The 17,332-nt window shown below is 37.7% G+C and overlaps 1 protein-coding gene across 1 annotated transcript in view; it reads left to right on the plus strand.

Moving 5' to 3' along the window:
* The first annotated feature begins 1,764 nt into the window (after window positions 1–1,764).
* Window positions 1,765–17,332, plus strand: part of CPXM2 (carboxypeptidase X, M14 family member 2) — a 123,841-nt gene continuing 108,273 nt past the window's right edge. The window contains exon 1 of the mRNA XM_070752536.1: window positions 1,765–2,576. Within this exon, the coding sequence (XP_070608637.1) occupies window positions 2,237–2,576 (340 nt within the window). The 5' untranslated portion in view covers window positions 1,765–2,236. The remainder of the gene's footprint in view (window positions 2,577–17,332) is intronic.

Below are 17,332 nucleotides of genomic sequence, written 5' to 3' on the forward strand. Positions count from 1 at the left end.
TGGAAAATATTGATACAAACCTCCATAAAGGATTAAAAATATTTCTGAGTTGCAGTCAGTACTTATCATAGATATCTACACCGTACCCTTTTTGAAAATGAAAATCAAAGGAGCAGGGGGCTTTTCCTGAGTTTATTAATTGGCTTTCTATGCCGCCCCTCTCCGAGTTCCAATTGATTCCCATAAACTTAACATTTTATAACATTTTATAAAATATAGAACACTTTAAGCTGTTCAGTTTTGTATGCTGAATTGGCTTTGAGATATAATCCACTTGGAACATTCTAATGGGAAACTACAGGTTAGGGTCTTTTGTTCCACTCTTGAAATAAAATGTTTCCCATTTCATGGATGTTTAAACTACAAAGAGGAATTTTAAAAAGAATAAAAATATAAGAATCCTTTTGTGCAAAATAATTTAGCAAACAGATAGGCTTAGTTCTGTAAACATAAAGAGACCAAAATATGAAATCTACAGAGGTAAAATCCTATTTAAAAGCATCTTTAATGTTTTACAATATGATAGCCATTGTTAGCCATTCAGTCATGCGCAACCCACAGCCAATGGCTCAGCACTCCCCATGCTCCTCTGTCTTGTATTGCCTCCTTCAGATCCACCATGGTCATCCCTATGTCATCTTTTAGGGGACCCCTTCCCATTTTTCTTCTGATCACTCCCAGCATGATTAACTTTTCGAGTCACTCAGCTCTCGTAACATGACCAAAGTATGACAGCTTCTATTTGCCAATCTTGGTTTCAAGTGGTATTTTTGGTGAATTTCGGTCTAGGACTTCTTTGTTATTGTTGCGGTCCATGGCATGCCTAATAGTTGTCTCCAGCACCACAGTTCAAAGGTGCCCGCCTTTCTCCTTTCTATCTTTTCCAAAGTCCAAGTCACACAACCATAAGTAGCAATTGGAAAAAATATTGTGTTAACTAATCTGCATTTGATTATGAGGCTAATGTACTTATTCTCCCAGATATTATTCATGCAAGACATTGCAGCTCTTCTATGTGATATCTCAGGATTGCAGTCACCACTTTGGTCATTTTTAGAGCCCAGGAAGATGAATTATTTCACTTGTTTCAATGATCTCATCATAAACCTGCACTCTGACCCATGTATTCCCATACAGAAGGTTACACTGCTTGGTACCATATCTTCAGTATCTTTAAACTGATCTGTATTTTTTTTTTTTTGGTGGGGAAAATGCAGTAGGTCCCAAGTCTTTCTCTAAGACAGAGCTATTTTGACCAGTAAAATAAGGCTAATACTGTTATTCATCACCACCACTATGTTCAGATATGGTTGGGCTTGGGGGTAGGTGGGCTTTACAATGTTTTCCTATGCATCTCTACTAAAAAGCAATAGTGCTTACTCTCAGTTTATTGTGAGTACAGGCACAATATTAGTCTCTTTCAGATGTTAGGAGGACAGACTGTACAAATGAAAAAAAAAAACTTTTCTATGCCGTTAATGATCCACACCTGTTTTCTATCAAATGCTTGAAGAATAATAGGCATTTTAACGAGCCTGCTTCCCTATTTTCTAGAACAAGAATGCAACCTTCATGTTCTGCTGAGGATTCCGGCTGCACCAGAGGAGAAAAATATTTTCCCTTTCTTCTTCAGTTTCATCTAAACACATTACAGTCTACACAATCCAGGCAAGACAAAGGACACAATTTGTAAAAAGGAATCAGATACCAAGGCTTGTGGCCAACTCATTCTCTGCCCATCCCCTACTTTATTGAATAAACAATGTCCAGACTCAATATTATAGCAGCATTCCAAGACCCAGAATCTTAGGAGCCATGAGTTTAATTGAATTTTTAATGGGGAATAAGGGGGCAAAAGGGGGAAAGAAACCATCTCTTTAAAAGTTTGAGATGGAAAAATCACACCTGTCAAGTATGTTGCTTTTCCTGTATGCATGCATATGTGTTTGACTCTTAAGCTCTGCTGATCACATGAACTGTAGCTGTTTCCTCCTCCCTCTGCTTCTACTCCACACTCCTATTTCATTAGCTGCAACTTTTGCAAACTATTCTCAAAGCAGAAGCTCTAATCCCAGACTTTGCTCTTCTTCTTGGATTTTACTAGCAAATTACTTACTTATTCTTTCTTTCTTTCTTTCTTTCCCCCTTTGTTTACTTGCTTTTATATTTCTTTCTTCATCCGTTTAAATTTAGTCTGGAAAACTGCAGGGCTTTATTATTTTAGTACAACATAAACATGATGAAAAAGATTCCCATTTTCAAGAAGATATCCTTTCTTCACTTCTACCTTGTTTTTTGTTATTTTGATCTGGTACTGCTTGGCTTTATCACGTGGGCTCTCCCCATGGAGGACCAGGATTACTACCTACAAGAAATCATCAATAGGAATAATTATTATTCTTATCCGGATCCCAATGAAGACTTATCACCTTTCACGGAGCAACCAAGAGAAAAAGACTTGAAACCTTCCTCAGAAATAGAAGTATCTCCAAGATTCAAACCAGGCAAGAAAGAGTACAAATCAAAGAAAACTATCAAACCAAGAAAGGATAAATCAACTCTGGAAACACCACCAGGTAATTTTCTTCCTTTGCTTTCAAATTTTAATATTCTGGATGCGTCTCAAGGGGGCTCTGCCCCTGTTGTAAGTAAGTTAAACAAATTGTTATTTAAAGCACCTATTATGTTTACAAGGTAGTTTATCTCAGAATTACTAGAATTACCTAGTAATTCTCTCTACTCTTTTAGGAAGACATGCCCTTGCTATCACCCTTTCTTTGGTCTCTTCACTTAAATGTTTTCAAAGTTTCAAGTTTATCCAGATTCTTTTTCTTAACTCTTAATTGCAGGTGGTATCTGCTTTTCTGTTTTCTGTTTTCATATATATATGAACAAAGTTTTATTGCTAAGTTCAAAGGGAAAGAAGGATATGAAATTTCTTTCTGGAACAACATGTGGCTTTTGTCTTGTCCCATATGAAAGCTCTGCTCAACAATGATCAAAGGGGATATTAGATAAAATTCAATTATTGCAAAACAAAAGACACAAACAAACAGATACAAAATAGCAAAACTGAAATTCAAAGGAGTTTGGACATACATCTCTGATTTTAGCAAATATATGAGATCATCCTTACCATAATCACTCTTTCTATATAATGATATTTAGTTGTACTAAGACAACTGAAATACAATATTTTGCCCTGACTTTTTTCAGGTTCTGGTTTTATTTTTTGAAAACGCATTTTTATATTAATTTTGTTCTTTGTCTTATTTATATGGTCCTGTAAAAAAATGTTAAGTCTTTCTAACAACAAACAGTTGAAATGTTTACAACAGAGTAATAAGAATGTAACATTTCTAATGCATCATGAAAACTGTCATATACAACCACACATGTATCAAATATTAAAAATAATAAAAACAACAAAAAAAGAATGAATTTCCTCCCATCAAAACTCTCAAAAGGCCCTTGCTTGTAGACATTAATAATGTGAGTGCAAGAGTTTTACTGTGTTACGCCTTACAATTTCCTTTGATTTTGTTCCTGAACAACATGCTTAAATGCTGGACAGTTGGGCCAATAGTCTAGCACTGTGAGACTCTTGGAATGTGTTGGCACATCATGCACTGTTACATAACAATTACATCTTGAAATCATGTCTTATTGGATTAGCCTCATCTCAGCAAGAGCCTTTGTGCTGCTGGAAGTGGAATGACAAATTACACTAGCCTCCTCAGGTCCATTTCTCTAGCTGAAAACTGGACACCTTAATATGCTCTTTTAGACAGCAATGTAAAAATCATTTCTGCTACGCTGAAATGGTACTTCTGTTGGCCTAACCATGCAGGACAGCATGGATTTTAGTATTTAAGCAATGGGAGTGCTCCCATTCCTTACTGTACAGCATCTTCAGAAAATAATTACTTTGTGCATAGGTGATTTATAGAAAAGCTCTTGCGTTGTTTGGATAGATTCCTTGGGACAAATTTCAGAACAAGCCTACAGATATTGTTTACATGAAGGCATAAAAGTGGAGAATCATGTAAATAAGCAACAATCAATCTTAATTAATACCATTGGTTCTATTTGTAGAGTTAATGATCTGTTTCTGCAATAAGGTATTCAAGAAAAACAGTAGATTAAAGGCTAAAGAAAATAATTCAAGTGGCAAACATTAAAAATGCCCTCCATTTCTTTTTAGCTTTATGGGGATAAATGCATGTTGAATTAATTTGGTGTTTGTTGCAAGCAATCAGTTGGGTCTATGCTGGAATGAACCAAAGCCAAGGGATAAGAATTAAAAACATGTGATTTGTCCTTTAGTTGACAGCTGTTACTGATCATTAGTTTGCTTTGAATCAGAAGTGGACTAAAATTTATAATAGTCAGAAAATTTCAGCTTCTTACATGCAATTCTCACTTATGATTAGTGAATTAAGTAAAGATGGTAATCTTGAATGCAGCTGTTATGCTCACGGGAAGTGGATAGGTTTTGCTTTAGTTTTATTTCTGTTGACTTGAACAAGAAATTTATTGTGATGGGGGCTTAATTCAAATTTAACTCACATCCAGAACAATGGCAAAAAGTTCAGCTTCCTGCTTACATAGTATTGGTTATGTTATACAATAATCAGAAAGAGCAATAATCAGAAATAGAAGCTTTCCTCAAAGTTTATCAATTGCACTGTTGTAAACTGAAATAAATTTGTTATGCATCAGTGGCAAGAAATCTGAATGACCAACTTGTTGGTGCCAATCATTGGCTGAAGAGGGAATCGAGGGTTGCCATATTGGTATGAGTGTCACGGCCATGACTACCTTTCCAAGTTTTGAAAACCTTATGATCACATAACTTTGGATAGCTGGCCTCTTTTTAATATTTGTAGAGGTCTGCAATTTTTATTTTTGGAGCCCCATGCTGATAATGGGCAAAGTTAAGTAAGAAGTCAGCTCTTCTTTCTTCTCTTTTTGTTTCTTTTTCCAAAGTAAGCTGCCAGGGGAAGAAAGTAACAGTCTTGCCAAAAGTTTGACTTGAAGGCTTTTGAAAATAATTTCATGAACCACAGAATCTTTATCTGTGCTTTATAGGATGGGAATTAAAATGAAGATTTGGCAAGCATCTTTAGCCAAGGATATAAAAGGCTGCAGGATGAAGGAGGGGAAACCTGGATTACCCTAACACATGGAGGACCAACTTTCAAAAGATCAGGGACCATTATTCATTAAGGGTAGGGTTAGAGTGTTGCAAGTGACATCATGGAAAAGTTGGGGAAGTTACAGCAAAGACTGGACTTCTCATTGTCTTTTTGCTTATTTCTTACTAGTAATAAGTTTTCCACCTCTTCTTTGCTGCTGAGAGTTACAAACAAGAATGCAAACATCTGAATACAGAACAATAGACTTGGAAGGGACCTTGGAGGTCTAATCCTCAGTTCAAGCAGGTGATCCTATACCATTCAGGTCAAGAACCATTCTGATCCAATCTCTTCTTAAGACCTCCACAGCATCCACAACTTCTGGAGGCAAGTCATTTTACTCATTAAATGTTCTGTCAGGAAATTTCTCCTTAATTCTAGATCTCCCCTTAATAAATTTCCATCTGTTACTTCTTGTTCTGTTCTCATCTGCTTTGGCGTGGTTGACCTCCTCTTCTCTATGGAAGGCTCTCAAATATTAGAAGACTGCTATCATGGTGGCTTAGTCCTTTTCTTTTTTAAACTAGACATACCAGTTCCTGTAACCATTCTTCATACGTTTTAGCCTTAATTATTTGAACCATCTTTGTTGCTCTTCTTGGCACTCTTTCTAGAGTGTCACCATCTGTTTTGTATTGTGCTAACCAAAACTAGGTACATGTTGTGGTTGGCTCTGGCCCAGCTCCTGCCCCAGGGAATGGGGACGTGGATGCAGGGGAAAATTCAACATTTCACAGGCCTGTGTTATTGCCAACAGAATCAGATCAGAGTTTAGTTTCCTCGGACGAAGAAGAAGGTGGGAGTGACTCGGCAGAGGAGGGCTTGGCACACAGCCAAGGCAGTCAATCTTCCTTATCTTCTATAGCTTCAGATGATGACATGTTGGCCCACACAAGTGCAGAATTATGCGTAGAAGAGACCAAGTAAGAACATATTACAGGAAATAAGGAAGGCCACCTATGTTTGGGTGGTGCTCCAGTAATTAGGGCTGCTAATTACTGGAGCAGCAGCCGGGTTTGGCCATTGTGGAAGAATATCTGTTGAAGTTTCATCAGGAATCTTGTGTGCTGGACTTTTTTGCTTTTTCACGCCTTTGAAACCAAAGCAGAGCAGCGTGTGTATGTGTCTTCCTTCCTTGGAAGAAGAAGGGGTGTGAAGTTACTCCACAGCTGCTGGCTAAGTACTTAATGACTGCTTAAGGGAAATTGTACAGACTATCTGGTTGTTTTGGGAAGAGTGCTCTTTGCAATACAAAAAGAGTGCTTAGTTTATTTTGACATTGTTTTGAATTTTCAAATGTGTGTGTGTGTCTGAAATTTGTATCCTTGAATTTTCGGGAGGCTCCTATCAGAGAGCGCGACAGAACAGGTACAATATTCCAAGTGTGGTCTATCAAAAAGGAATAAAGTGGTACTAACACTTCACAAGAGGTTATCCCATTGTTGATGCAACTTAGGACTGCATTGTCTTTTTGGTGGCTGCAATACACTGATGTTTCTGGAATGGAACCCTCACCATTCACTCATTAAAGAAACTTCAAACTTCACTAAATGGAGTCTGAATCAAACTGCCAAATTTGGTGACAAAATGGAATAGTGATGGCACATTTCTAAGCCATTTTGGGGATGAGTGTGGGAGGTTAAGGGTGGAAATGGAAACGAGAGGCCAACATTTCTATTTTCACCTGAACATTTATCATTGTTTTGCATGAAAATTACAGAGTGCAAACTTGGGTTATTGAGTTGCTGCAAATGGGGTGTAGCTTATGAGTGGTAGATTGTCCACCTGTCCTAACATATCTGAGGCCCACTAGAAGGAGAACTGATGAATGAGATTTACACCAATATGATCCGCCAGTTTCATTTTCATTACTCCATCCATACTGACTGGCTTGTACATTCTATGTCTCTAATTCTCTCACACATGTGCACTCTTTAATGCCCTTAAGAAGAAAAGGGAGAGCATTCCTTCTTTTCCTGACACCTTATAAAATAACCATTAGGTATTTTTTAGAAAAGAAAAATAAACAACTCATTTCTTTCTATTCCCTCTACTGCTCACCAGAGAACGAATACAACAATCCTCTTTTTAAAAATTTAATTATTCTCCAGGCTTTTTCAATGTTTGTTAAACCTGCTGGCTGACTTCATTTGGGAGGTGGTGCTCTAGTAAGCTGTGAAATGTTTTGGAAAGAGATTTATTTCCTTTCTGCTGACTGGAAAACAGAGTGGGGAGGAATGGAACAAGCAAGTTATAAAGTATTCTTCTGGTAGGTCACTAAGACTGAAGGCCTGATTAACAATATTGAAAAAAACAAAGCAAAACCATTACCCGCTAATCAACTCTAGAGGTTGAGTAATGTTTTAACGTGAAATGGGAAGAATAATTTCATATTTTTATCTTAGTGGCCTGATGGTCAACACTGCATTTAAAAACAAACAACTGCCTGAGAGCTAGTCTTTGTATCAAGTTATGAGCATATGGAACATATTGTGAGAAATGTGTGCATCAATGGATAAATGTCATTTATTGTCTGCAAACATAGACCCAATAAGCTTTCAACTGGTGGGTCCATATTAGCAAACGTTCCCACATCCTCTATAAATCAGGCCTAGCAGTGACATATTTCATAAGTAGGCACGTTTGTGCTTCCCAGATACATTGAATTTCAATTCCCTTCTCATTTAGCATGAAGAGTGCTAGGGAACCATGGAAGATGTAGACCCAAACATCTGGAGAGCATCTGCTTGATATGCATCATAGGATTATGGGAAGGATTATTGAGATGATGCTACATGAAAAGCTTTATACATATTTAGGCAATATCTCCTAAATCCCAGTTGCCAGATGCTACATTGCTGAATGGGAAAGAAATTGATGTTCAACACATCTGGAAGCCACCCGTTTGCCTAGGTCTGAAATGCATCATTTCTCAGCCTGATTTATACAGGATGTGGGAATAGCTGCTGATACAAGGCCTCCAATTAAAAGGTTATTGAGTCTGTGTTTGCATATAATAAATGACATACATCTACTAATGCATACGTTTCAAATGATATATTCCTTAGATGTACAGCTTAATACTAGTTCATACCTTTGTGATCACTAGCCTTGCTAGCAGAAGATGATAAGAAACATAGTACAGCTGCATCTGAGGACTCAAGTTTGTAAAAGGAGACGAGGTTGTCCCATGGTCCATTCTTTACAGCATCCTGATCAGAGAACTACCCAACCATAACATAGTCTCTTTGTCTTTTATATAAAGATTTTCTTGGCAGAGGAAGAGTGCATAGGATGAATACTGTTTTCCATCCAAGGGAGCTTGAGACAAAAATATCTAGCCTGCATTGCCAGATGTATTTCATTTAAGGGAACATTCTTTATTCTACAATGCTTCCATGCCAAATGTTTCTTTTCCATAATATTACCTTCCGTGTCCATGAAAGGCATTTCAAACCACATGATGTTACTAATATTTTCAGTCCCTCAAAAAGCCAAAATTGCAAATTTTTATAGGACAATAAACAATAGTTCTCTTTATTGTACACATGCCATTGTCCCGATTAGGCTGGGTCAACTGGGAATTCCCAGAGTTGCTGTCTCCGGACATCTGCAGGCCACCTGAGAGGAGAAGGATGCTGAATGTCAAGAGACAGTCTATATGGAGATCCATCTTAATAGCATGCTTAGTTTTCTTTGTGCTATATTGCATGAAAACAAAGCCATTCTATTTCAGAATTAAACAATGTGTACTTTAAAATATTTTAAATATAGGTAGGTAGTTCTTGACTTACAACCACAGTTGGGACAGGGATTCTAGTCATAAGTTGTTGGGGTTATGACTAGTGTTGGGTGAACCCAACGAAGTTTGGGTTTGGTGAACTCACCCGAACTTTGCCGTGAAATTTGGGTGAGTTCGCCGAACCCGAACCCGAAGAGCAGCAGTGCCGCTGTGGCGTCCTTTTCCATAAAAAGAAACAAGGAGCTTTTGTTTCCTTTTATTTTTACGGAAAAGGATGCCGCAGTGGCGCTGAAAGCAAAAAGAGGTGGGGAGTCCCACAATGGGATTCTGGGGGTGGGGTTTTGACGTCATGGAGTCTCCTTCCTCCCCGTTTCGGCCGGCCAGGAAGGAGTCTCCATGATGTCAAATCCCTGCCCACGGAATCCCATTGTGGGATTCCCCACCTCCTTTTGCTTGCAGCACCGCAAGCAAAAGGAGGTGGGAAATCCCACGATGGGATTCCCCACTCTTCTCCCAGGCAGCGGCGCTTCGTGGTGTTTGAGTGAATGTCAAACGCCGAACCTGAACTTTTAAAAAAAGGTTTGGAATGCTGAATTTTGCAAAGTTCAGCACTTCACTGCATATGATATACCCACAAACCCAAACAAATCTCTGGAAGGAGGTTGAAATCCATAAGGGCATGCTTCCTAATATCCTCTGCAGGATGACATCTCATTTCACCTAATAGAATAGGAGAAGGTCTGCTTAGCTGGCTCTAGTGGAGGAGGTAGAAACCATAGGAGTCAGGGTTATGGATGACAATTCAGATTCAGACTCTGAGTCCGATTCTGACAATGGTGTGCCAATTGAGTCTGTGGATTGTCAGCCTTTGGAAACTTGAAGCCATAATACATCTGAGGAAGCTGAGGAATCCCAAGCACCCCCTGATCATCTGGAGCAGTCAGATGATGAGACACAACCTCCAAGATATAGATCTTGGTGCATGCAGTGAAAAGCAGAGCTATGCCAGTCCATGAGGCTTCTCACTAGGCAAAGGTCATAGCCCAAGTAATTGCAGCCAGCTGGCTGAAGTCATATTTATGTAGCTGCTTTGCCTTCAGTTTTTATTCAGAACACCAGCTGGAATCCTAGTTCATGACTCCGGTTCCTGTGTTTACTTACTTTTTGGATCCTTGACTATTGGACTGGCTAACTACCTGATTTGGCACTTTGAAGCCTGCAATGAATTTGGATCATTCTGAACCAACTAGAACTTCAAAATACCATTCAAGAACAGCTCCACAGAGACTGCATTACAACAGTCAATTGCTACCATCTTAAAGCGGTCTTAATCAGCAGCCTAGAAGGAAAAGATAAGTAGTTTTTACAAACAGCTTAAAATAAACTCTCACACAATGATTTTGTAATTAGATAAAGGCTCTGTGAAATTAGGTTAACAAATGTATCAGATTCTAGGGCTACAAGCTAACCATTTCTGTCATACCGCCCTGAACTAAATTTAGATGCAGACTTCTCTGCTCTTTGAAATTGAAAAGCAACAACCAGGTTCATGGTTTGTCTATTTAACTTGTCAGTTTCTTGCCACAAATTGTTCCTCCTATAAAAATATAGATAGATAGAATTCTTTATTGGCCAAGTGTGATTGGACACACAAGGAGTTTTTATTGGAATTTAATTTAATTTAATTTAATTTAGTTTAGTTCAGTTCAGTTCAGTTCAGTTCAGTTCAGTTCAGTTCAGTGTAGTTCAGTTCAGTGTAGTTCAGTTCAGTGTAGTTCAGTTCAGTTCAGTTCAGTTCAATTCAATTCAATTCAATTCAATTCAGTTCAGTTCAGTTCAGTTTAGTTTAGTTTAGTTTAGTTTAGTTCAGTTCAGTGTAGTTCAGTTCAGTTCAGTTCAGTTCAATTCAATTCAATTCAATTCAATTCAATTTAATTTATAGATTTGTATGCCACCCCTCTCTGTGGACTCGGAGTGGCTCATAATAAAATAACACAGTATAACAAATCTAATATTAATTTTTTTAAAAAACCCAACATTAAAACCATGCAACACAATCAGCTGAAATAACGCATGGACACAAAACTGGATTTAAAAATGGGTCACTTTATTGATTTGTAAAATGTTGTGAAAGACCTGCAGAGGTAAAAGACAAAGGGGGGGGGCAGAATCCCTGTCAAAAAATTTCTAAGCAGCTATGGGTGAAGCTCCTTGCTGAGCAAGGGGAAGCTTCCCTGTGGCCTTTCCCTTGCTCTCTGCCACACCACTTGGTATATGGCCAGGGTCACCCCAGGGTGAGGGTCCTGATATGGGTGAGACCAATGGCAACTCTCACAATAACTCAATATTAATAAAAATCTTAAGGATACAAGGAACAAGTTACAGTCATACAGTCATTAATTGGAGAAAATGGGTGATAGGAATGATGAGGAAAAACTAGTGGTAATAGTAGTGCAGACTTAGTAAATAGTTTGACAGTATTGAGGGAGTTATTTGTTTAGCAGAGTAATGGCATTTGGGAAAAAGCTGTTCTTGTGTCTAGTTGTCTTGGTGTGCAGTGCTCTGTAGCGATGTTTTGAGGGTAGGAATTGAAACAGTTTATGTCAAGAATGTGAGGGGTCAGTAAATATTTTCACAGTTTGCTTTTTGACCCGTGCAGTATACAGGTCCTCAATGGAAGGCAGGTTGGCAGCAACTGTTTTTTCTGCAGTTCTGATTATCCTCTGAAGTCTGTGTCAGTCTTGTTGGCTTGCTGATGTCCTCCATAGACACATACATTTAAAAAACAAAACAAAAACCAAAGTAGCAGTACATGGAGAAAGAGAGAAATTGCTAATGAGTAAATTTCAAACTAAGGGAATGCAATGGCTCAGGGGGTTAAACACACTGAGCTTGTTACCTGGAAAACTGGCTTTAAGACTTGAGCACTGTGCAATGAGATGAGTACCTGTTACTTGTTCTAGCTCATGCCCAGCCAGCAGTTTGAAAGCATGAAAATGCAAGTAGAGAAATAAGTACCACTTCAGTGTACAAGTAAAAGCATTCCATGTGCCTTGGAATATGGTCATGCTGGCCACGTGACCATGGAAGGATCTCCAGACAATGCTTTCTCTCTTGGCTAAGAAATAGAGATGAGTTAGACATGGCTGGATAGGGGAAACCTTTACTTTACCTTTAAAACTACAGAAATACATGTATGGAATGAAACAGGATTCTATAACTGGATGGATAGATTTCAAGACCTCTTTCAGGAATTCTCTCCATCCTTTAATTAAAAATTATGGGAAGGCGCTCCATTTATTACATGGGTGATGTCCTTTTGCTCATTTGTATCTGTCCTGAGATGGTAGGTAGACATCTGAAACTCTTTTACCAGTTGTTAGTATAATATACAAACCCACATAATTAAGATTTAAAATCAAGCTTGAAACATTAATGAGTAAACATTTGTCATCAGAAATTTGATTTCCAGTTATGAGGAAAGATGCACTTAAAACAAAAAACGCACAACAGAAAGTTAATCTTTCTTCTATTTCATGTAATGCAGGGGAACAGACCTAAAGAAAACTATTGGCCAATATTCTGGAATGTTTGGGGATTCCAGAAGATAACACCAATGTTGGAGATTCTTGGTCTCTAGTTGTTTCTCTCCTATCATTTGTTTGATCAGATGTTCCTCCTTCCCTCAATCCCCCTTCTTTATATGAGAAAAAAAAATAAAGTTGAAAGTATGTTCCAATAATATGAAGGCTGTCTGGTTCAAAATTTGGGCTACTTCCTGCCACAAGGAACTCAGAAAATTGGGACAGGTTACAATGGAAAATGTTAAAACAGCCACCTATTATGAAATTATGCTGAATAGGCTTTTCTATAGAGAGATGTTATAATATATTCTGTTTGTTTGATTTTTTAAAAAAAGTTTATTCCAGGTGGATGAAATGGAAATGTTGAGCAAAATAGTAAAAATATTATCCTGAGTTCATAAATTATAGAAAATTACTGAGAAGATTAAACTGTAATTATAAATTTATCTTCCCACAAGGTAATTAGCAGAGATGACAAATCTGTTTATTTCCGTCTATATCACTTCCATGTATTTTCAGGCTCAAATCTGTTCTGTCTTATTTTCATCTATTTTTTATATAAAAGTATATTTTTGAATGTTCTCTAGTATAAACATTTTATGCTAATAATTTCATTTTTGAATTAATTATCTCTGATATTCGTTCTGAACAACTTTTTCTCATGGAGTATGATGCACATAATTGTCTTAAATATGCATTTGGTACATGTTTTTACACACTTGAAAATGTATAAGAATGTGCAATCTGGAAAATTTTCTCCCCAGCACCTGCTTTAAGAAATGCAAGATTAGTTCACTTAAAATGCAAGCAGAATGAATTCACTGCAACATCCGATCAATTTTATTTATACCTTTCTTTCCAAATCAAGAATGCCAAAGGCTATCGGTAAGAGCTTGCATATTTAAATAGGTTTACAACAATTCTAGGACAAGATAAACCTCTCCTTCTTGTTCCTAGACGTCTCATCCCAAACTCTATCTTTTGTTCAGGCATTCATCTGTATATGTGACAGTTGAAAGTAGGTATGGTGAGGTTATCTAACACTGTCCAAACAAGAGATATACATTTATTTTTAATTATACAGGTAGTCCTTGACTTATGACCATAATTGATCCCAAAATTAAGTGACTTCTGCCCATTTTATGGCTGTTCTTGCCACAGGTGTTAAGTGAATCACTGCAGTTGATAAGTTAGTTACATGATTGTTAAATGAACAATCTGGTTTCCCCATTGCCAGAAGGTCACAAAAGGTGATCACATTACTTTAGGACACTGCAAAATATGAATTTGAACCAGTTATCAAGCATCTGAATTTTGATCACCTGATCATGGGAATGCTGCAAAGGTCATAATTGTGAAAAATGATCATAAGTCACATTTTTGGTGCCGTTGTGACTTTCAACCCTGTGGTACCCCACTGCCTACCTTCTTCCTTGTGAATTTGGAGCTGTTGAGGACAACTTGTTGGGTACTGTTGGTCAGCCAACTGTTTATCCATCTGCATGTGTTGTAGTCTACCCAGTTTTTTCCTGATTTGTGGATTAGGAGATTGTGATCTACTTTGCTTTGCTGAAGTCCAAGTATATGAGGTCAACTACGTTGCGTTGGTCTACTGATTTGGTTGTGGTGTCGAAAAATCATGTGAGATTGGTTTGACATGATTTGTTTCTGACAAACCCATGTCGGCTGTTGGATATTATCTTCTTTGTTTCTAGGTCGTGGCAAAGTTGTTTTTGGATTATTTTCTCCAGTATTTTTCCAGATATAGAAGTCAGACTTACTGGTCTGTAGTTACCTGGGTCAGTCTTTTTACTTTTTCGTGGATGGGGACTACATCAACTTGTTTCCAGTCTTCCAGAAGATTCTAATAAATAAAGGGTTCTAATAAATATCTGAGCAGCAATCATAAAACAGCATAATTTCTAAGTGCATTCTTGGAAAACACAGAACAAGCATGACCACTGGAGGAAAAGACTATTGTGGAAAAATTACTTTTGCTGCATTCCAAGTCATTTTGTAAAATATCCAAAGAATGTGACATGGAATATGCAGGCAGGGTTATTCGTGACAGTCCTTAAAAGGAAGACTAAGTGCCCTAAATGAAGAACAAAATCCTGATTGAGGGTTCAGTATTTAGGATTAACATGAAATATATCACCTCTGTAGCTCTCATGTTAGCCAGTTACTAACATATGTATTGGATTGTTTTTTCACTTGTTTTGAGCTGCCCCGAGTCTTCGGAGAGGGGCGGCATACAAATCCAAATAATAAATAATAAATAAATAAATATTTGGAAAAATAGTTCCATGGTTTTTGGTTCCCAGTAATATATTCCTTGGTTTGTTACCTCCATCGTAAATTTGTGTTCTGCTCTGCTGAGGAATCACATGCTTGTTTTGATTCTTGAGATCACTGCCAGATAAATCAAAAGCTCCTATACTTTGTGCTGACTTCAGAAGCATATGTGCTAAAAGCCCATCTACTTTGCAAAAAATCTAAATTGGCATCTTAAAGTATTCCATGCATATGTGAAGGAAACACAGTTCCTTTGTTTGCTGCCCAAAATGTATTTAAACTAAATCTATAACTGTGTTTCAAAGAGAAATTAGGAGGTCTGCCATGCTTTTCTATTTAAAAGTTGTAAAAGACCAGTTCCAGATTTCAGTTTGTTTGCTTTTGCAATCTTTATTGTTGCTATTACCCAACATTTAAGTAATCAGTGCTTTCGGATTATGTTTAGGGATACCTAGTGGGAATAATTTGTTTTATCAACCCATTAAGAAAAAAAATGGTGTCATGTCTTCAAATAATTGTCTCTTGACAATAAACTTTTTATAACCCAAAGCACTAGACATATTATCTTACACAAGTAGTCTTCCACTTGCAACAGTTTGTTTAGTGACCATTCAAAGTTGCAATGGCACTGAAAAATGAGACTTATGATCATTTTTCACAGTTATGACTTTTAAAGCATCCCCATGATCATGTGGTCAAAATTCAGTTGCCTGAGAGTGGGTTCATATTTGTGACCTTTGCTGGGTCCCAAAGTCATGTGATCACATCTTCCAACCTTCTCACAAGAGAAGTCAATTCTGGGGAATCAGATTCCCTTAACAATCGGCTTACAATGTAGTGATTCACTTAACAACTGTGGCAAGAAAGGTCATAAACCTGAGCCGGGGTGGCGCAGCAGGTAGAGTGCTGTACTGCAGGCCACTGAAGCTGACTGTAGATCTGTAGGTCAGGGGTTCAAATCTCATCACCGGCTCAAGGTTGACTCAGCCTTCCATCCTTCCGAGGTGGGTAAAATGAGGACCTGGATTGTGGGGGCAATATACTGGCTCTGTTAAGAAGTGCTATTGCTGACATGTTGTAAGCCGCCCTGAATCTAAGGAGAAGGGCTGCATAAAAAACAAACAAAAAAACAAGCGAATAAACGAACGAACAAACAAACAAACAAACAAACAAGGCAAAACTCATGTAACAAATATTTTGAAGGTAAAGAACAGAAATTATGGGATTAACTGAGGCCGCAAGTCGAGCACTATCTGTATAAGATCATACCTACAGATGTGATATTGGAAAAATGATGCTTGTGTGGCATGCTTAGACATCTAACGCTACTCTAGGTCTGATTCAAGTCAGGAGCCAGATTCTGCAATTTATGGATTAAGTCTAAGCAATCAAATTAAAGGTGCTCTTCACTTAACAATATTTGTTCAGCAACGATTTGGTGACAACAGTGCTGAACAAATAGCATTTAAACCCGTCCTCCTACTGAGGATAATTGCAGCATCCCCAGTGTCATGTGATTGGCATTAGCAACCTTTTCTGTTGATTTCCTACTGGCAATGTCAATAAAGAAGCAGAGAGTGAATTACATATGGAGACAAGTAATATTGTACTTTATGACCATATTGCTTAATGATGGAAATTCAAGTCCCAATTATTGTTGTTGAATGAGTGCCACCTATTAGTCTAATTGAAGAGGTAGGTTTTACATTTACTCCATCTGGTATAGACTTACAACCTGTACTCAGTTTACTTGCTTGAATAGTCACATATAGGTTTATTCATCCAACTTCCTGCTGAAATTAGACTTTATAAATTCCTTTAACTTCATCTAAAGTTTGCCTACTTAATTGTTCTTCAGGGATACTTCTCTCTGAGGGAACCTTTTAGAACTGAAGCTAATATGACATTATCCATAGGATAACTTAAATCTTGTTATCTACAGTATGTGAGGGGTGAGGTTTTGGTGAAACCAAACTGATGACATAACTGGAAATTAGAATTTGTAAGCTACCCGGAGATATCTTGTAAGGGCAATGGATGAGATAACAAACAAACAAACACACACACACACAATACAGTACAGTACAATACAATACAACACAGTACAACACAGTACAACACAGTACAATACAGTACAGTACAGTACAGTACAATACAGTACAATACAGTACAATACAATACAATACAGTACAATACAGTACAATACAGTACAATACAGTACAGTACAGTACAGTACAATACAATACAATAAAACAAAATCCACCTGGATGCTTTTTCCTGGTGTGGGCATAACAACTTCCTGTATTCATTTGTGGTAGCTGGAGATGGACAGGTAAATCTTGTGATGGAGGTGACAGTGGCCACTTTATTCTGAGCTACCAGGCCTCTCAAATGGCAAGTTTTCAGGTTGTTAACTGCTTTCGTGCATTGTACTGGCTCGATGTACAGTGTGTTGATCAAGCATGAATTGTAGCTTCCTTACTAGAACATTGACTGTATATCTGTATCATTAT

This window comes from Erythrolamprus reginae, chromosome 5, assembly GCF_031021105.1.
Source record: "Erythrolamprus reginae isolate rEryReg1 chromosome 5, rEryReg1.hap1, whole genome shotgun sequence".
NCBI lineage: Eukaryota > Metazoa > Chordata > Lepidosauria > Squamata > Dipsadidae > Erythrolamprus > Erythrolamprus reginae.